The sequence below is a fragment of the Myxocyprinus asiaticus genome, chromosome 31 (genome assembly GCF_019703515.2).
Source record: "Myxocyprinus asiaticus isolate MX2 ecotype Aquarium Trade chromosome 31, UBuf_Myxa_2, whole genome shotgun sequence".
In the NCBI taxonomy this organism is placed as follows: Eukaryota; Metazoa; Chordata; class Actinopteri; order Cypriniformes; family Catostomidae; genus Myxocyprinus; species Myxocyprinus asiaticus.
In genome coordinates, this window is record NC_059374.1 from 34,940,331 (window position 1) to 34,962,949 (window position 22,619).

At 37.0% G+C, this 22,619-nt stretch overlaps 1 protein-coding gene across 1 annotated transcript; it reads right to left on the reverse strand.

Moving 5' to 3' along the window:
• Window positions 1-83: 83 nt before the first annotated feature.
• On the reverse strand, window positions 84-22,500 carry dhx16 (DEAH (Asp-Glu-Ala-His) box polypeptide 16). Its single transcript, XM_051665431.1, has 21 exons — window positions 22,434-22,500; window positions 21,774-21,976; window positions 21,438-21,673; window positions 21,029-21,203; window positions 20,833-20,889; window positions 18,849-19,103; window positions 18,481-18,720; window positions 18,201-18,389; window positions 17,385-17,495; window positions 14,995-15,110; window positions 14,504-14,714; window positions 14,227-14,325; window positions 13,372-13,524; window positions 12,672-12,812; window positions 11,854-12,016; window positions 11,402-11,520; window positions 10,943-11,010; window positions 9,851-10,013; window positions 8,256-8,417; window positions 6,659-6,832; window positions 84-4,923 (listed from the first exon to the last, which is right to left on the reverse strand). Exons 2-21 carry the CDS (start codon window positions 21,969-21,971, stop codon window positions 4,795-4,797), a joined length of 3,159 nt encoding a protein of 1,052 aa, XP_051521391.1. The 5' UTR covers window positions 21,972-21,976; window positions 22,434-22,500; the 3' UTR covers window positions 84-4,794.
• Window positions 22,501-22,619: the final 119 nt, after the last annotated feature.

A 22,619-nucleotide genomic window follows, 5' to 3' on the forward strand; every position in this document is an offset into this window, starting at 1 on the left:
CAGTTGTTGGGTTGCCACTATGACACACATAGAGATAAGATATTGCAATTAGTTGAAGGCAAAAAAAATAAAAAATAAAAAAGGCAAAGTCCATAATTACAGATTAGTAACCATTTATTAACAGATATAAATCATGATAATTGTTTTTTTCCGCTCCAGAACATATAACTGGACATTTACAGCATTTACACTACCGGTCAAAAGATTTGAAACACGACTGAAATGTTTCTCATGATCTTAAATATCTTTTGATCTGAAGGTGCATGCTTAAATGTTTGAAATTAGTTTTGTAGACAAAAATATAATTGTGCCACCATATTAATTTATTTCATTCTAAAACAAAAATTGAAAAGGTTGAGAAAATATCAAGAGTACATGTCTGCAAATTCTAAGCAAAGGGTGACTACTTTGAAGATGCTAAAATATAATATAGTTTTGATTTATTTTTGGATTTTGTTTAGTCACAACATAATTCCCATAGTTCCATTTACATGTATGTTATTCAATAGTTTTGATGACTACTATTATTCTAAAATGTGAAAAAAAGAAAAGAAAAAAGAATGAGTAAGTGTTTCAAAACTTTTGACCGGTAGTGTATGTGGGAATAATAAGGAAGTTTAACACATCTCAGTGACCAGGTTACTATTATCCACAATGAACACACACATTCAAATTTACTCCGTGTAGTTATCTGATAAGGGAGAAGGAAGCATTTTCCCTGTGGACGCAAATTTTATCTGCCTACTAGTGATAGTGACTTTGCAGTATATATGTAGGCACAATGTACTACACATAATCATGCACATACCTTTCATTCCCATTACAGATCCCTTATACTGTATTAAAGTGATAGTTCACTCAAAAATGTACTTTGATAAAGGGAAAATGGATAGAAGAGCAGCCTCTGTAGATGTCTTGCTTGGATAAACTGTATGCAAAATACACACGACTGCACTGTGGATCAGTTTTCCAGACTGTTTTTAGACTAGGTGTAAGTCAAAACATAGAGGGCAAACATACTGTACATAGAGGGGTGGAGGTTAAAGATTTGGGCTGTTAACTGGGAAGTTGAATGGGTGACCATCATCACAGAACCCTTGACCAAGATGCTTCAACCACAGGTTGTTTCAAGGGGATTGTTCCTGTACATCACTTCTGGATACAAAAGTTATCACTTTGCATAAGATAAATAACTAATTTGTAAGGGAAAACAGGCTTGCTTTGTCTAGACCTTAACACAGGGGACTTTTTGTTTATCATCATGGATCTCAGTCTTGGAATACATTTTTTCATACAAGTGGGTGGATGATGACTGCAAGGGTTTCGGTATTGGAGGTATCAGTGCCATTTAAGTAAGTGATCTTTAAGGGCATTTTCAGGTTCAATACAAGTTAAGATCAATCTACTGCATTTGTGGCATGATGTTGAATACCACAAAAGTTGGCTCATCCCTTGTTTATATTAAAAAAAAATTGCGGTAACAGTAAGGCACAGGCACTTACAATGGAAGTGAATGGGGCCAGTCCATAAACGTTACAATACACACGGTTTTAGCCACAAGACATAAACATTATATATGTTAACATGATTTTAGTGCTATAAAATCTGGGATTTACATTTGGGCATTTACCAAATAACGTCATCATGTCAACAAAGTTGTAATATTGGATATAACTACAAAGATAAGTCTAGTAAGTGATCGCACTACAATCATTGTGAACCCAAATGTTGAAAAAACAAGTTGTCTTTATTAAACATTACTTGAGATGTCAAGTTTTGGGCTCATAACTCAAATAACTAAGTTCCATGAACTTATCTTTCTTAAAAATCCATAGACTTAAGATTTTAAGTCTTAATAACTCAAACTATTGAGTACAAAATTGAGTCAATAGGTAATACCCACAATGCCTTGGGCTTTAATTATTTAATTATGTTACCTTGGTCAAAGGGAAGACTTGGGGACATTTAAATAGTTGTTACTATTAATTAATAGAGATATTAGCTCTTTTGTAGTATTATTTATGTTGCAAATCGTGTGATGTCACGATTATGATGATCATGATTCCCCTTTGTTCAAGCTGGACCCTGTTAACACTGTCTCAGTTCTCCTTGTTCATGTGCAACTGAAGGCATATATGCATTTCTTTGGAGTAGTGCAGTCAGTCGATTTTAATCGCGATTAATCGCATAATCTTTAATCGTTTATCACGATTAATCGCAGATTTTAATAGTGCTGAAATCTGACACTATATATATATACATCTTGTCAAAATTAATTTATTTCCATCTTAGGAAAGGAAACAAAACAAGATGTAGCAATACAATGCTTTATTAACATTTTCCCAAACAAAGCCTTCAACAATATAAAGACAATGCACTAAATTATCACCAATTCAAGTAACATTAAATGTTTCCCAGAGTCTAAGTCGGAGTTTGAGCAATTGAAAAAACTATTCCCCACATAGGTTGCATATTAATTGCAATGGGCATTAAATCCCTCAAACTGTCATCCGCCACAATATTAATCTGCCAGTAGACTATTCCTATCCGCTTTCCTACAGCAATCGTGAAGCTGCGTTCATGATTCACGTCAGGGCGGCAACACCAGCATTGTGCACCGCTTTGAACTCCATATGAAAAGCGCTTGCAAACAAAAACGTCTCTTGCGTTTTGGTTATAGTTAAGATTTGGTGTGCTTCTGTGGTAATTAAAACGTGCCTTACATAGGCTGAAAAATACTTGATTTCTATCACAAGTCCCATGTGGGCTTGTTTTGTACATCAAATAGAGGTCCTTTCTCCAACATTTTGTCACTGACATGGAAGCACTGACAGAGATTCTTTTATTACTGAGATAACAACCTCCGCAGCCCAACTAGATGTCTGTGACTGCCGCATTATGCTATTTTATGCTAAGCTTGTAGGCTCCAGTTGGTAGAAGGGCTCTGGCGCTGTGGTGTGTGTGTCATTGTAATGACTCTGGGCGGTTACATTACAAAGATTCCGCCCTTTACACCAGTGTTTATGCTGTATTAACGTTAAATGCGTTATTCGCGATTTAAAATTTTTTACACGTTAAACTTTTTTAATTAATCACATGCGTTAACGCATTAATTCTGACATCTCTACTTTAGAGAAAGTTTATGATTGACCTATCAGTTATAATCATCATTATTTAAGCTGTTATTTTATGATCTAAATTGGAGTCCATTCAATTAAAATTGAGTTGAAACAACAACATTTAAATAGTAAATCTAAGTTAAGTCTACTTGCATCTATTTACCTTAAATAGTTCATTCTATATGAACACGAACTTAATTACACAAGTTTTGGAGATGCCATTTCTCCATTCAATTGAGGGAACGAGTTTCTCAATCAATTGAGTAGAATCAACTTATTAGGGCTTTCAGTGTACAATGTTTGTGGCTACACATTTGAAACGGTGTGTATTGTAACGTTATATGGACAGGCCCCATTCACTTCCATCGTAAGTGCATTACTGCAGCGGGTGTCCATTTTTTTTTTTTTTTTTTGGTCAGGCCACCCTTTGAAACTAGAAAAAAATTGCAGCCCACCTAGAGGGCAAGACCCACACTTTGAGAACCGTTGCTTTACTGTAACAGTTTTTTTTTTTTTTTTTTTAAATGAGGGACGATTCATATTTATTCTGTGGTAATCAACATTATGCCCCAAATGCTGTCGATTGAGCTAAACTTGTATTAAAACCAGAACATTCCTCTACATCATTTAACCCTGAGAGCCTCAGACACTATTCACTTTAATTGTATGAAAAAAGATGCAGCGAAAGTGAATGGTGACTGAGGCTGTCATTCATGATCCATTTCACCTACAAATTCACAATATAAAGTTGCATTGTGGCTCAGACATGTGGTATTACCACCAGTCATATTACGGATCAAGTAGCCTTGTAAACGCTGTAATAAAAATTAAATTGATCACTTGAATTGTTTTCTTGTGAAAGAAGAAACATTATTTCAATTGACGATCAATACTTCTATTTTAGCTACTTATTGACGAAGAGCTAATTTCAGCACAAGGCCATCCTTTCTCTTCCACAGCAAACGCAGCTTGAGGGTAAAATGACAAACCGCTGGAAACTATCACTAATCATTGACTTCTGGCTATATATTAAGCCATCTGATACAAGAACTTTTCAAGGGTCAGGATTACACTTTTATAGTGGTAAAAGTATTTTTTAAAAAGTATCTAATTTGCATGTAGGAGAGATTTATTACAAACACTCTTTTAAAGCCAATATAACCATACTATTAACATATTAATAATTTTCTTTTGATTTTCATTTTAAAAGGTATAACTCTGGTTAAACATTGCCTTTGTCAGTGTGCAGAGTAATTTCCCTATTTTGGAATATAAGCATTTCCTCTGGAACATATTTTGTTTTATATCATTGAAGATGTCACCTTTAAATGTACTGTCTTCTCTTGTGTTTACACTGTACAGCTTTTTATGATCTTCAATAGCTCTCCCTTTGCTCTAGATTGACATCCAGTGATATCTGTTTACATAGATTCTGAGATCAGATAACAGTATATAAATAATAATAAAAACACATGTATACTTGTATTCAGAAATATATTTCCTTATTGAAGCACATGAAAACAACTTTAGGAGAAACACAAAAAAAGTCTGTTGAATTCCAAATGGATACTGACAGAGTTTCTCACATTGCTGATCTCCAGTCTGTGTCTGTACAGAATCTATGAGCTGTCAGCTCTGTGTAAGAGTAAGTGGAACAGTCTCTCTTATCTCAGGATCAGCCCAGCTCTTCACGGGCCTTGCCCTGTTTGCGTGGCATTTTCTTACTGCTGCTGTCCTCCAGTTCTTTGTTCTTATAATAATGAGGAGCCACTTCAAGCAGCCACCCACTTTCAATCTCTATCACCTGAAACAACAGAAAAAAAAAATATTTTTTACATTTTCTGAAGAAAACATGCCACAAAGATGTTGGAGTTGGCCTAACAATTTTTGCAGTATTTGCTAATCCTTTGCTAAGGTTTAATGAGTGGTTGCCAGGGCATTGCTCAGTACAGACTCTTTAGGTCCATATAATGCAAGTGAAAGGTGAAAACAAATTTGAAACTCAAAAAAGCACACAAAGGCAGCCTAAAAGCATGTTTTAATCCATGTCTTCTGAAGCGATCCAACCAGTGAGTGAGAACAGATCAAAATGTAACTTCTTTTTCGATTACTCTTCCTAATGGTTGACGCATGCGCAGAGCACTAGATGGCGCTAGGAAGCTTAAAATCATGATCGTGCCTAGAGGCTGCTTTTGTCAAGATTTATTATGAAAAATGAGTTATATTTTGGTCTGTTTTCACCTAAATCCCATTGGATCGCTTCAGAAGACTGCTGGAATAGTGAAATAAACCACTGGAGTCTTATGGGTTCCTTTTATGCTGGCTTTGTGTTTTTTGGAGCTTCACAGTTTTGGTCACCATTCACTTCATTGTATGGTCCTACAGAGCCGAGATATTCTACTAAAAATCTTCGTTTGGGTTCAGCAAAAGAAAGTCATACACATCTGGGATGGCATGAATGTGAGTAAATTTTTTTGGTGAACTATCCCTTTAAGGCCGATTTATACTTCTTCGTCGAACTTACGCAGTAGGTTCCATGTAGGTGGTTTACATTTATAGTTCTGCGTTGGGGTGTCTGCGTCATTTTGTGAGAGAAAATACCTTAATTTCTGAAATAATTATGCATTTTATAAACAAACATAAGCTATGTATTACGTGGATTCAAAAGTATTTATCAAATTATTGTAGCATTAAAAACGAGTTCAAAGTATGTGAACATGTTGAGATTTAGGCACATATAATTTACAATACATGTCTGCCATGCAGAGAGAAAATAAATTAGGCATACAATGGTATGCTTGCTCTTGAGTCACTTAAATAATAATAAATACACATTTTGGCATACTTTTGACCAAAAAAATAATCAAATAATGAATAACTTCTCACTTGATCAACACATAAAGCTGAACTTTACAATGCATATAGGCAATATTACCAACTCTGAACAGGTGCTTTTTAAATAGCTGACAAATTAGAAGTGTTCAGTTTTCATAAATGATGAAATATGATTATTTACTGTACACCATACAGTCAAACCACCATGTGGTCAAAACATAGCACAGATCGGATAGTTCTTGAGTAGAATACAACAAATATTGCATCACTCACATAAAAATATATATAAAATAAAAGCCCTGAGAAAAAAAGCTAAGTTTAAACAGATGTGTCTTTGTGTCACGTTTTTGCTTGTAACTTCATTATAAATATAATATAAAAAAGCAGATGTTCAAGATTGAAACAATGCCCCATATCCAAATACAAAGTGATATGATGCACAGATCTTAAAATAATCTTGGAGAAAATGTGATGCTACCATAGATATCTTTCTTGTCATGCTGGGGGACGATCTCTGGATACAAAGTGTATGTGTCGACGCAACGCTTTTGAAGAGGTGCACTTCAGATTACAGCGTAGGTTTGACACAGCAGAATAAATCAAACTTTAGGATTAGGGGTTTGTTTAAACCTTAGTAAGCACCATTGAAAATGCAAAGAACAATATAAAAAAACATATGTAGAGATATGTTGATAAACCAAGACCTGTCTCATGAATTCTTTGGTGGTGAAGACCAGCTCGTGGTAGATCATCCAGCGTGGCTGCTCCTCGAACAGAGAACTGTTTGGATGGACGTAAACCGTCTGCTGGTGCTTCACTGTTTTGTAACCTCCTTTACTCAGCCGCGCTGTGTGGTAAAAATATCCTGCTGTCACCGCCTTTAAAGAGATAGAGAGCACAACTTCAACATTTAGAGTATGATATGGTAAAGTTGTGCTAAAATGTATTTATTAATACTTATTACACAGCTCTACTTGACTCTGATTGGTCAGTTGCAACATCCGTCACTCAAATTTTTCTGTATAAATTGACCATTGTCCCAGGCAGCTGAAATCCTACATAGACCTTTCATGTCCATTTATATATTTAGTTAGTAAATAGCTGTGTAATAAGAGGGATAATGTACAGTCAGCTGATCATTATCGCAAAATAACCCCCGACAGGATGATCAGAACCCAATCAGGATGATCAGAACTTTTATAGCCAGCAAGGGCCAAAAGTAAGTGTTAAAAATAGGGGTGGGTAAAAATATCTATTTTTCGACGCATCCTGATCTTCATTTTTGATGATTTCGATATCGATTCTTAAATCCCAAGATCGATCTATTACTCTATGATCAGCCCTCTATGAGAGGAAGTCACTCGTATTTGCAACCAAATTTTGCGCTATTCGACTAAAAATAAAGAAAAACATTATTATAAATATTTGGAAACTGGTTGGTAAATGTTCAGATTTTGCTCACCAGTGATTGTATAGTATAGTGTTGGAGTATTCAGCAGCGTAATCTTTTCACTGCATGTTGAGAGTAAAGGTTGTTCAGAGTTTCACGCAACACATTTTTCATTTAATAATGTCTCTATTACTACCCTTCCTGTTCTTTACACTCAGTTGTTGAGTCAAAAACAACAAAAAATAAACATTAAATTCGAATCATGCATAGCATGGATGAGGTAAAGCCATTCGAGTCTTATTTAAGTTGCGCTCATTTATGGACTCTCTTTACAGAAATGCTGGTTTTCTTAAAGAGACAGTACTGGTTTTTAGCACGTGTTCAACAAATCAATGTAAATACTTGTAAAAAGTATACATTATGCAATGAAACAATAAACATGTAACAATATATGCAATATAATATCACATTTATTGATTGAATACATAGATTTGCTTATTTTTAAAAAGCAAAAATGTGACAAATTATGAAAAATAATAAAATAACTAGTAAAACTAATATTTTCTTAATGTACATTGTTAGAAGGTCCCCTGTATAATTAATAGCAATACCTAGGAGACAGTTTCTTTCATATATAATCAAAAGGGACATTATAACTGAAATATACCCATATGAATCGACATAGAATCGAATTCGGAATCGAAAGCTTGTGAATTGGAATCGAAAATCTGTATCAATACCTAGCCCTAGTTAAAAACATGTTAATTCTAACTATAAAACCAAATTAAGGCACTATAAAATCAAGATAACAATCACATGCAAAGCAGCTTGCTTGAGGCCAAAAACATTAAAACTCCAGAGGAGGAAATGCGAGAAAACAAACGTGATTTAGGATGTAATGAATATATGACCTTGCGGATGAGTACACTGTCCTCATTGGCGCTGCATAGTTCCACCTCGATCCTGTCCATCAACCCCTCCAACTGCTCACGAACATCTCGAGCTCTCTTCATAGAGCGGAACTGGATGAAGTTCTCAAAGCACCACTGAGTGGAGTAACCACTCTCTACCCACTGACACAGAGAGAGAGAGAGAGAGAGAGAGAGAGAGAGAGAGAGAATTTAATAGATTTTGTTTCTTTGTCCTGATGAAAAGCCTTTAATATAACAGCCAATGAGACAGGATCAGAATGCAATACTTGTGTTCTGCTTGCTTTGCAGTATATATTGCACACTATTTTTTAAACAGTATGTGAAAACATATGTAGATTTCAAAGAACATGAATTATTTAAATATAGATATTTATAATTATTTTACTATTATATATATAAAATGTTTGTTTTTTGAGGGCCTTTCTCAGAAAATATTTATATATGCGATTAATTCGATTATGTTAATCATGATTAATTTTTGTTCCTGTTTGTCACACTGGAAATGGAAAGTCAAGTCAAGCAGACTGCATTGTGGGATACAGTATTCTACGTAGTGTGCTCTGTTGTATACTGAGTATTTTTGGGAAATGTAGCTGGTCATCCATTTATTCCATGCATTCTGACGATTTGCATACTATGCACAGCATAAAGTGTACACTCACTAAGCTTTATTGGGAACACCTGTACACCTACTTATTCATGCGACTATCTAATCAGCAAATCGTGTGGCAGCAGTGCAATGCATAAAATCATCCAGATATGGGTCAGGAGCTTCAGTTAATGTTCACATCAACCATCAGAATAGTCAAAAAAGGTGATCTCAGTGATTGACCGTGGCATGATTGTTGGTGCCAGATGGCTGGTTTGAGTATTTCTGTAACTGCTGATCTCCTGGGATTTTCATGCACAACAGTCTTTAGAGTTTACTTAGAATGGTGCCAAAAACAAAAAACAACCTGTGAGCGGCAGTTCTGCAAATGGAAATGCCTTGTTGATGAGAGAGGTCAACAGAGAATGGCTAGACTGGTTCGAGCTGACAGAAAGGTTACGTTAACTCAGATAACCACTCTGTACAATTGTAGTGAGCAGAATAGCATCTCAGAATGCACAACACGTCGAATCTTGAAGTGGATGAGCTACAACAGCAGGAGACCATGTTGGGCACTTTATTAGATAAATAATAGTAGAAAGAGTTGTATGGTAGTATGTTATTTCGAAAAATACCACTTTGTTTCAGCAAGAGGAGCATGAATTGATAAGTCAACTAATCAGGGCTTCGTTTCTGCTGACTCAAAAGCCGTTCTTGCAAAACAATGTTTTTTCCAAAGCTATAATTGTACACTAGAATTTCCTGTTCAAGCAACTTAAATTATACAAGCCTGCACAGGCCTGCAAAACCTGTTCAACTATTACCCTGCATTTCTTCCAAAAGGAAGTCACACTAGATAATACCAGTATACCGACAATAACAAAACATCTTCCTTAAACGTGCGTGTCGTAAAAGTGTGTAAACCCTCAGATCTTGATTTGATTGCCACTTCAAGCATTGTTTCAACATGCACAGACAATCACACCTGTGTGTATACATTGAGAAGCACCATGTGATCTCCTCCCGGCACTACAAAGTTCATTCGGGCGTTGTCAGCATGAACCACTTTGTCTTTTGGTCGGTAGAAGATGGAGTTGTTGACTGACAGCATGGCTGCGATAGTGAGTACTTCCTCAGAGCACTTATAACTGAGGGAGAGAGGAAGACATGCACTCATTTAAAGGAATAGTTCACACAAAAATTAAAATTCTGTCATCATTTACTGACCCTTAAAACACTAAACCAGTATGCTGTTATTGCCATTTAACAACATAGGGTAACGTTCATAGTCTATCTGAAACATAGTCCATATGACTTGTGAGGTATATTCCAAGTCATTCGATAGCTTTTTGTGATGAACAAAATTTTGGACTTTATTCATGGATAACATTCCACTCCAATGAAGCTTACGTCTAGCCCATGTTCACGTCCAGAATTAAAACACTTTCAGTTGAAAGACATTTTTTAATCTGGACATGGATTTGGGAAAGTGAAGATTATCAGTGAATAACTACATCAATTTCAGCCTGTCCTCACATCAAGTTATTGTATGGCTTCAGAAGACTTGGAAAACAGTGCACAAGTCATATACCTGTAGACGACTTTTATAGTGCTTTTTTTTTTTTATGGTGGTAATTTTTTGGAACTTGACAGACATGATCACTATGATCTATCATCTTATGGAAAGAGCTGTGTTTAATGACAAAATCCCTTTCAAGGCATGTCAGTCCACTTGACACACATCTTGGGAACACTTCCTGGGAGCTATTTTCTATGGCTACAAGAGGCATAAAAGTACAGCTCCTATCTACTTCATTGGGGAAAGACAGAAATCTCCAAAACTGTTGGTCAAGATTACGATCAAAGAACATACTTCAAATCAGCTGTAAAATCTGAATAAATAATGACAGTTTTAAATTTTGGTTAAACTTTCACAGTATTCTAAACCAACGAACCATGGCCAAAACATCACAATGACAAGTCTAGGTGAAGAGCAATGTTGAGTAAATAAAAAAAGCTAAGCTTGAAAATTAGTTTCATAAGGGGACTGGTGTGATGTTTTTGAGTTCATACTCACTGTTCAGATGCTAGAATCATTTTACTCAGCATGGGGTCCACAGGAAGTTCAGCCATTCTTCGACCAAGCTAAACACGAGACGAACAAGAGAGAGAATAAAAATCCTGGACAAAGCAGCTATTCAGAACAGGACCCATTTCCACAAGGGATGTTTTGAAATGTAAGCTTAATAGTCATTTATTAATAGTTCAGTTCCGTGTCCAGAACCCCTATTGATTCCCGTCTGAGACTATTAAATCTTTTAGATTGGACTGTCCCTGCAAAGTTGTGAACACAACTCTGTGTTTACTATGGTTAAAGGTGATGTGTGCAATTTTACTTTCAACTTTCTCATATTCTCATTGGCCGATTCTGCCGAAAAGTGTAAACACTGTGGCTCTGTTGTGGCAGAGTAGTCTATATATCGGTCTTGCACATTATAAAGGTGCACTAATTTGCCAAGGATACATTTTTCTGCACCTTAGTGAGTTCGCCGAGATGGTTTAGGGCCCCCAAAGCATAGAGCTGCTCCAGAGCCAATACCAGTGTTTCGTGAGGTGGAGGATCCATGAAGTCAAAATGAATCAGGTCATTTATGCCTGTCACACAGATAAGGAAACACATGTAAGATATTCATCAAGTAATTAACTATTTCTATTTGATCACAGGGAGTGAAATATTATTACAGTTCTATTTGTGTATGAATACTGTGTATGCATTAACTCAAGTCTATAACTGGTTCCACTCCCCACAAATGCTATACAAAATAAACAACACTTAATTGAAAAATAAATAACGATAATAATAAAAATACAAAAAGACTATTGAGGGTCTGACTTCGTGGTATGATGTGCATACCATATAACTTTGCAAATGCACAACAAAATAAACAAATGATGCAAGTCGTCATAAATTGATTCTTTCATTCTTACCAAGACTTTTAAGCAGCAGAACCACGTTGCCCAGATTTGTTCTCTGGATCTCCGGTACAGAGGTCTCCTCCATTTCATGTTTAAAGGCCCATGCAGTGTACAGTCTAAAACATTTCCCAGCAGCCACTCTTCCTGCACGACCTGCTCTCTGATTGGCAGATGCCTGTTTGAAATTAAAATATATTAAAAATCCAAGTCAATGTTCAAAACCTTAAAGAGCATTTTTTTTTGGACACTGAAACCACTGTATGAATTTAATTTAAGATGCAAAATATAAAAATGTCATCTACAAGAAAAAGTATGCTAGAACATTTCTCAGAATAATCCATCCATCCATTAAATCTTTCTATCTCATCCATCCACCTATTTATCCATCCATCCGTCCGTCGTCTATCTGTCCATCCGTCCGTCCATCCATCCATCCCTCCATTTCGTCCATCCGTCTGTCCATCCATCCATCCATCTATCCATTTCATCCATCCATCCATCCATCCATCTATCAAACCATCCATTCTTCCATCCATCCATCCACCTATCAATCCATACAGCCATCTATCTATCTATCTTCATACCTGCCAAAGTATTCAATCTACAGCAGACTAATAACCTTCAAAGGTCAAACTAGTCTTCAAACTATTTTAGATTTTTTTTGACAAGGCTTAGTCAAGCCAACACCAAAGTTAGTCTTGTTTGTTATCTAATGTCATTCATACATTTCTAGGTGTAACTTAAGTGTCCAAATCCTTTTGGCGGCCACTGTAAAATTTAACACATAAATTTGAGAGAACATTACCGTTGTTCCTGGAAGCTTCTCTTACCCGTGAACAGGGTGTGACTATGAGAGATTCCATTCCTGTTCGTGCATTATAGCTCTTCTGTTTGCAGAAGCCTGGATCAATCACATAGATGATGCCATCAATTGTGAGAGACGTCTCTGCAATGTTAGTGGCCACCACAACCTGCCGCCCAAAAACACTGTTATCATTCAATGGAATTTTATTTACATTTTTTATGTAGGGTTTAGTGTATTGGTCAAGGTAATAAGTATGTTTCAAAAGAAGAATACATACAATATACATTGACTTTTTCAATTAACATGGATTTTAGGTTAAAATGTATATGAATTTATAAGGGAAAGTGTATATCTTAGATCCTGTAACTGGTCACCATTTCTTTTAAATTTTTCCACATTTTTACAAATTCATTTCAGATGGTCCTTTGGTGTGACAAATAAATTTTTTAAGTCTCTAATATGTCAACTAATCTGATCTCATAAAAGATGCATGAATAATAATTACATTATTTAAAAAAAAAAGTTGTTTAAAATAGTTTTAGATGGAGAATAGCACGTCGGACCACAGGATATGTGAACTATCCAAATATTTAACTTAATGATTATGATAACTTCATGATTTCAAACAAAAAAACATTTATGTGCATTTGTGTTTATGACACCTCCCACAAAGATCAACACACATGCTGCCCCCTGCTGGCAGATAGAGGGAAGGGCGCCCTTACTTTGCGGGCACCTGGTGGGGTAGGATTGAAGATCTTTGCCTGCATGTCAGAAGGCAAGTTGGCATAGATGGGCAGAACAATCAGTTCCGATATCTTAGAGCCCAGTCTCCTACATCGCTCCTGTAGAAGCTCACAGCACGCTTCGATCTCCTCCTATAACACCAGAGAACAAAGTAAACGTCAATACTACCAGTACAGATATCTAGTTTACACTAATATTGATGATCTGTTACAGCATACAAATGACAGAACATTTAGCCTGTCAGTGTTCGAAAGAATTTCCATGACTTTTCCAGTCGTTTGTAAGTACAGGATAAAGATTTTTAAAAAATCATTTTATAAGGATTGCACTCCCTAAGAGAAATTTCTAGCTCAAGCTCATTACATATTTTAGATCTGGGTATAACTAGGAAATTTTACATTTACTCTAAAAATATCCCACTCTTAATATTCCATGGGAACCCTGTCCCGTCTAGTCCAATTCAAAGTTTAGTGTGTTGTAAGTTTTCCCATATCAACAAACAGAGCTCATTTTTACATGTACTTATTATCCCTTTAACTGATTGGAAAGTCAGAAAAGATTAAAAAAAAAAAAAAAAGTAGTGGGGGAAAGTGCGTAATGAGACTGTACAGGTTATTCTGACATCCCTGTTACCAATATAAATATCTCGCCTACACTAACGCTGTTGATCCGTTTCTTTTTAGCATTTGCACAACCACTATGCCATGGATTGTTGTGCATAGACACAACAAAGCTAATCTTACTACAAGACAATGCATTTGTTGATGTATACGGCTCATTGATGAGTCCACAAAAGAAATATGTACAATAAATATACAGCATGAAGGACAGACCTGCCCTGTGAGGAAGACCAGTACATCTCCAGGTTGCTGAGTGACGTGGATCTGAAGTACCGACACAACACATGCTTCCAGATAGTCGGCCTCCGGAGCCTGAAATAAAAGACAAATGATAGTAACAACTATAACTTACCACTAAACATTATAATAAACATTCAAAATCTGATTGACTTTGATAGTGTATCGCACAGCAATTTCACATTTAGTATGGAAAGACAAATTGCTTGTTGGTGGAAACCGAATGTCTTATGCTTTAATTGTGGTGCATTACCTTTGTGTAGTAAATGTCCACGGGGAACCTGCGGCCCGGAATCCTGAACACAGGCGCATCGTCAAAGAAGCAGGAGAAACGCTCTGTGTCCAGAGTGGCACTGGCCACCAGAACCTTCAGGTCGGGCCGGAAGCGGGCGATGTCTTTGATCAGACCGAAGAGAATGTCTGTGTGTAACGTTCGCTCATGGGCCTCATCGATGATGATTACACTGTAAAAGAGAGAATGGCGAAAGGGCAGCCAATCAGAGAGGTGAAATAATCATCATCGTCAACAACAATGGGCTCAATTCCCATAGGTGTCTGATGCCTAATTGACAATTCTGTTCTAAAAATAAACATGAGAAAGAAGACAACAATTATGGTAAATGTAAACATAGAGCTAAATGTATGAATACTACAATTCTTGACCCCCATTCATGCTGATAAATAGATTTTAGATTAATATAAGTAACAAATCTACTGGTATGTTTCCTGGGTTGTAAGAATTACCTGTAGCTGGCAAGGTCAGGCTCTGTAAGAAACTCCCTGAGCAACATGCCGTCAGTCATGTATTTCAGAACAGTGCGCTCTGATGTACAGTCCTCAAAACGGATACTGTAGCCCACCTGTGGATGAAACAGTAACATAGCCAATAAACATCAATAAACTCACTCCCGTGGACACACAAACAACTACCACAGTTAGAGACATAATCGATTTACACTGACAGAGAGGTCAAATGTGGATTAAATGGTGAGTTAAGGGTAAATCTGGATAATCTGTTTTTTTTTGTTTGTTTTTGTTTTTTGCGATTTTGACTTGATCAGAGATTTAAGGCTGATTTATACTTCTGCATCGAACCTATGCTGTAGGCACATGCTCTGTGCTAAAAATCCCCCCCCCCTCCCCCCCCAACTAATAAATTAACAACTACTCACTTGACCAACACATAATGGTTGTCTTTTCAAAGCTGGCCTTTACAATGCATATAGGCAATATAACCAACTCTTAACAGGTGCTTTTTCATTTATCAAATAAGAAGTGTTCCATTTTCATAACTTATTAAATATGATGGTTACTGTACACCATACAGTAAATTAAGTTGTGAAATGTTAAATAATACCAAGCTTTAGAAAATCCGATTTTTTTATTTGTTTTTTATCAAATTGTTTATGTTTCCAGGAGTGTTGGTTATTCATGTTTTTGAGACATTACAGACATTACAGCTGATTTTCTGTAAAGCTGTTTCTGGAACAGTGTGTATTGGGAAAAGCAGAAACAAAAATTATTTGACTTGATTTAACTTTTTTACAATGTTTTTTCTACTCTGGCAACAAAATCTCAATGTTCTCTCTTTGCACTGTCAAACAAAGAAGTGATAGCCAGAGCTGAAGCATTTTACCAATCAGAAACTAGCATTATTCATCACTGCCAACCATGCTAAAATAAAATTATACATTATAAATTCTGAATCCAAGTACTGATTACCATTGTCCCATGTCTTCCAACCATGTTAAGTGGTCCAAACATCATCTACAGCCTGAAACTGAACTTTTGAAAGGAAGTTTGGATTGAATGCACTTGGCTTCATAGGAAAGCTATAGGATGCTCCCTTGCTCCCTATTTAGTGAATGACTCAATGTCCAGTGCGCTGTCTGTGTGCACTGGTCTCAGAACAGTTCTAAATGCACCTTATTTTCATCCTAACTCCATATGAAGCCTCTGAAAGCTAAAAAAAATTTCTCAATGTGATAATACACAGTAAATATAGGATTTCTAATGAAGACCTAGTGATGATGTACACATTAGTGTATATTGTGTTTAGCAGCATGGCGTTTTGCGATAAATCGCTCAAATGTAAAAAATGGCATACTGGATTAAACTAGAGACACTAATCTTTTGAGTCAAACAGGTTTCAATGTAAAAACTTAATTAGGTTTCTTACCAGATATAGTTTTGTTGGTGTTTCTCCAAAAAACAAACTCTGCGCCACATTGTTATGTCATATGATTCGGTGCGTCAAAAGTTTGACCATTTACTGACACCCCAGATTGTCCTGAACTGAGATCAGTCGGTTTAAATTAAATGTAATTATGTGTTGCGCATAGCGAAGCCAAAATACATCCATGAATGTGGACGCGGTCAAAACACTGTACAGACCGGAAAGTTCTCGAGTAGAATACAACAAATATTGTGTAACTCGCATACCAAATATATATGGAGTAAAAGCCACGAGAAAAAAAAAGCACAGAATTTGTAAGTTGTAAACAGATGTGTCTTTTTGTCAAGTTTTCGCTTATAACTTCATGAAACATAAACATACATTATTACAAAAATGGCAGATTTTCCTGATTAAAACAATGCTCCCAAGTCTATCTACAATGTGATATGATGCATAGATCTTAAAATAATCTTGGAGAAAATGTGACAGATATCTCTTTTGTCATTCTGGGACACGGTCTCTGGTTAGAAAGCACACAGACCAATCACAGCTGTAATTACGCATAGCTTACGCCCTAGGTTCAACGCAGAAGTATAAATCAGTCTTAAGTGTCCCAGATTACCCTCATTCACCTTAACTGCTCTTGAAAAGAGGTTGTTACACAACACAAATGAAGAGATTTTTTATAATAAAATTAAAGTAACTATTGAACATCTACTGTAAGTCATCTCAATGATAACAAGCACAAATATTTAAGACACCCAGTTTCAGTATTTATGTATCCAAGGGCGTAGATTTGGCTTGAACATTGGGGGGGTTACAGTGTGAAGAATTTACATGTTTCCATTGATCATTGTATAAATATTGGGGGGGTTGTACTTGCTTGTTTTGATTATTGGTGGGGGGCGTAGATTCCCCCCTCTATGTATCACACATTACAAAACAGATTGATTCTGACCTCATTTCCCAGTTTGACATTCATTTCCTGTGCCACTCTGGCTGCCACTGACATAGCTGCCACTCTTCGAGGCTGAGTGCAGCCAATCTTCATTCCTCCATTAGTGTAACCCTGATAGAGAATCAGAAGACAAAATAAAGTATTGCAATTTTGAAAGGGGGCCTGGGTAGCTCAGCAAGTAAAGACGCTGACTACCACAACTGGAGTTGCAAGTTTGAATCCAGGGCGTGCGGAGTGACTCCAGTCAGGCTTCATAAGCAACCAATTGGCCCGGTTGCTAGGGTGGGTAGTGTCACGTTGGGTTAACCTCCTCGTGGTTGCTATAATGTGGTTCATGCTTTTGGTGGGGCGCATGGTGAGTTGTGCGTGGATGCCGCGGAGAATAGCTTGAAACCTCCACACGCGCTAGGTCTCCGCGGTAACGTGCTCAACAAGCCACGTGATAAGATGCGCGGATTGACGATCTCAGACGCGGAGGCAACTGAGATTCATCCTCCGCCACCCGGATTGAGGCGAGTCACTACGCTACCACAAGGATTTAGAGCGCATTGGGAATTCCAAATTGGGGAGAAAAGGGGAGAAAAAAAAATAAAATAAAATAAATAAATAAATATTGCAATTTTGAGACCTCTATGTGAATTTTGTCTGCTATCATTTCCTTTAGGTGGCATTCATGCTTGCATAAAGAATGGCACATTCATTTACCATTTGAAAGAGGTCCTTCAAAGACAAGTTCTGAATATTTCAAATTACGGCAAACTTTGAAACGCACATCTTAGAAAAGTCGAAACTTATATATTACAATTTTGTACGTACATCTTCCAGGAGATACTGTGGGATCTGGGTGGTCTTGCCGGATCCGGTCTCACCCTCAATCACCAGGATTTGGTGGTCTTTGATGGCAGAGAGCAGGTCTTCTCTGTAAGGAAAGATTGGCAGGCTGCGTCTCACCTCCTGGATGGACTGCTTCTGTTTCTCAGCTTCTGATATCTGAGGTTCACTTTCCTGCCATTCAGAAAAACAAATACAAAAGATATGGTTTGTATCAAAAACATAAGGAACTATCAGGAATATTGCATTTCACAGTGACATCAACCTTTTCTAACAGTGTTCCCTTCATGGTAATGGCCGTGCTGACAAAGTTGATCATCTCCTCTTCCTCTAGAATGAGCTGGTACTTCTCCTTCTCTTCCTTTATTCGCCGCTCCCTCTCTTCTCTCGCCCCAAACTGAAGGGTTGCAGTGGCCACTCTCGCCTCCTCCCAGCGGCCCTGCTCCCCACCTCCCTCTCTGGGTGTCTCCTCAAACTCCAGGTCCATGTCTCTTTGAGGAATCGACTGAAAGACACAACATTTTTTTAGAAAGCAAAATAGTCCGACAAATCAAATTCAAGCAGAGGTAATTGATTTGTATATCCCAGAGTTACCGTTTTAAGTGAATGTATACCAAAATCTCCCAGTCATACCTTGTTTCTTTTCTCCTCTGGCATGTAGTATCTGTTCTTTCTCTCCTCTTTCTCTTTCGCTCCTGCCTTCTTGTAGTCTCGCGCCAGGTCTCGAACCTTCCGTTTGTATTCTAGATCTTTCTTTTCCCGCTCAGTGAGGTTCTCGGTGGAGAATAGGTATTCCTCATCCACAATCTCAGCCTCGAGATCTTCCAGCTTCTCTTGCTCTCTTTTGGACAGGTACTGCCAACGTGATTGTTTCCTTAACTCAGGAAGCTGTGGAGAGAGAAAATAGAATGATGGCTGTTTACAACAGAATATGTAGCCATTAGAATAGGCAATACCCTATCTAACACTGTTCCTAACCAAACACAATGCGATACAGCGTCAAGCAATGTAAAGCGATGTAAATATAAAGCGGGATACTTGTTGGTGTTTAATGTTTTGTTATGTTGAGATTTAGAAGAGTTTCTGTTATGTTGGAATTTTGGGGATTACCATTATGATGAAGAGTGGAGTTTGAACTAACGATGAGGACAGGTAGATGTCACACATGAAACCGACTGCTCGCTTCGTTGAGCAATTGCTGTGCTAACCATAGCATTGTTACAAAACTACATTGTGTAGTGCTTCCAACCAGCCTGTATTAAGCATGCTAACATTCACTTTCACTAGTTAGTACATAATGAAATAAGTGAGGTTTATTTGAGTTACATTGAGACGTCTACCCAATTCAGCTAGGTACTTTCTACACAAAAAGCTTGTGTTGAGATTACACAGTAATTTTAAGTTAAGAAAACACATTTTAAACACGTGGAACCACTGTCCACGATTGAATCAAGTTCAGCCAATGAGCTATTTTTTTTCAGTGTAACCAACTGCACTGTCAGCAATGGGAAGCACCACCCACAGTGAAATTTCATTTATTTAATATACAATTTAGATAGTGTTTACGATTCTATTGTCTGTTCATAAATCAAGAGTTGTACAAAATGAGACGCTGTCATAGAATCAGTTATACTTCATTAATGGCTTCTAATTAAGGATGCTCCGATGTATCTGCCAATTATTGACCAAATTAAAACCATCAGAATATCGGTTATTTGCATGAAAACGCCGATATGAAAAACTGATTGTTTTATTTATAATGAATTAGTACCACACTTTGTAAAAACTTTTTTGTTCAAGTACAATTCAGAAATAACAATTGCAACAATATGTAGAAGGGTTGGCACATTATTGAAATATTATTTTTTTCTCGTTCTTATGTTAGTGTGGAAAAACACCATAAAATAACATGACCATTTTGAAATTGGCATTTACCCATAGGCTACATTCAGGGCCGCCGATAAGGGGGAACAACTAGACCTTTTGACCCATGCCCGGGCTTGAGGGGGAGGCTGTTCCATATTGTAGAGTGCATCTAAACACGTTCAGCGGGAGACGTGGATATAAACATGGAGACAATGTGCAACAGCTGAGGGGGCCTGCTTATCTTTTTGTACCGGGCCCACGAATTTCTAACTGCAGCCCTGGCTACATGATGAGGGAAACCATCTAAAATGCTTTGAAACCAGCAGACTTTGACTTCTGAGATATAGGTATGATATCCATTAATGCTGCATGATGAAATCACAATATGGCCTATCGGGGTTACTAAACCTTAAAGGCTGCGTTTTAAATATATAGTCTGCATTCAGCGATTCAGTCAACAGAAGTACAAAGCTTTTTTTTTTATATCAATCATCATGTTATCATATTTAGTTATTTTTTTGTATCTTTTTATCTTCCATTTATCTTTCATTGTAGCTCTCTTTAGAATTTTAGCCTGTCATGTGTTCAACAGATCCAATCCATGTTCAATGGAATGATTTACGGTTAAAGCATAACTCCTAAGAAAAACAGTTATTTGATGACAAAATAAGGTAAGTGGCAAAATATCGGTATCTGCTATTATCGGTCAAAAATTTTCATATTGTGCATCCCTGCTTCTAACAGTTCTCACCATTTTCCTTTGGTCTTCTTCAGCCATCTTCAGTCTCTTTTGAGCTTCCTCATAAGCCTGAGATGAAGGTAAAAGGCAACAAACATCATTAGACATCATATCTTCCCTGATAATACTCAAACCATTCTCATATAAGAACAGGGAACAGGAAGGGAACATTACTTGGTTGGAGCACGTTCTAGTTTTGAAGCTTTACCTTTTTGTCATTTCTCTCTAGTATGTGTCTTGTCTTGTCTTTGTCCTTCAGTTTCACTCGTTCAGCAAAGGCGTCCCTCTCCTCCAGGTCTTGGAGTCTTTCTCTCTCTTCCCGCTCCCATTCTTCCTCCTCATCATCTTTTGAAGATTTTTTGGGCTCATCCATGACCTTAGAACTGAGCAAGTTAGAGAACAACATAAAAGAAAGCAATGTTTCGAAACTGCCACAGTGTTTACACTTTTCAGGGAAATCTACAAATAGCTTACTCATAGATATTTCTGCATATTAAGCAGGGATATAATAAGAAAACATATTTGAATTTGAAAAAATGACAACATAAATGAAAACACTGAGGACAAAGAATGATTTAAACTGTCCATTTGCTTCTAGGTAACAAGCTATTCCTTACTTCTTTTTGTCCTCTTCGCTGGACGATGGACTTTCCTCTCGTTTCTGTCTGAGGTGTTTTCTCTTCTTTCCTTTGTCTCTGTCTTTGCTTTTCTTCTCTTTTCCCTTTTCTCTTGCTGTCTCTCCATCACTCTCACTGTCCTCCAGAAGAGTATACGTTCTGTTCTTTCGTTCCATCTCCATGACTTGTCGTTCGATCGCTCGGGCGGGTTTCTCAGCCACATGTTTTTTGGGAGCCTGAAATGAAGAGTAACATTACACCATCTACAAAGACATTAACGTACATTGAAATTTAGGCATTGCATAAAACATACTGGCTTATGATCATGACACATACCTTGTTGTACAGCTCATGTGCGAATGCAGTGATTCTCTGATCAATGTCGATGGTTCCGGTTTGCTGAAGTCGAGCCACAAAGTCCTCAGGTCCAGAGGACTTCTTCACCAGACCGATCATGAACTGAGCCACATACCTGTCACTCAAACCCAGGATGTCATGAAGCTGGTCACTAACCCACTGCTCCAGACTGGCCATTGTGACTGCATACAAGAACACAACACATCTGTTAAGTTTTATCTAAGACTGAATCAGTAATATCAGATTTACTAGATAAAACAGCCACAGAAGCACATGAATGAATTTCTATTAGAACACCAAAACACTTTCAAAACGGCAGGTGACCAATTCAGATTAAGTGTTTATTTGAACTAGGCCTTCCTACCTTATTTCGAAAAAATGACGAGTCAAAGTAAATCTATCTTTCGTTATCCTGGTTTATTCTGGTTAATAACAGCTGATTTAACGAATCATGGTCATTTTTAGCAGATCAAGGCTGGACACTTGCTTTATTCACTAAATTATTATATATGTGCCAATAAATATCTTGAAGTCAAGCACACCAGAGTAATAGTAGAATTGTAGTACATGCACATAAACATTAAAAAAAACAACCTACAAAGATCAACCACTAATGAAAAAAGACTTTAAACTACTTACATTAGTAGTTTTTCTCCACACGCTTTCTCCTATGAAAACATTAAATTCACTTCCGGGTCGCTGCTATCTCGAGGCGAAATGTCAAAATAAAAGTCCACAGCATTTCATTGAAAAATAAAGATTAAGCGCATGAACAATTTCAGACGTTTATTGCTTATTAGCTGCTGCAAAAAAAAAAAAAAAAAA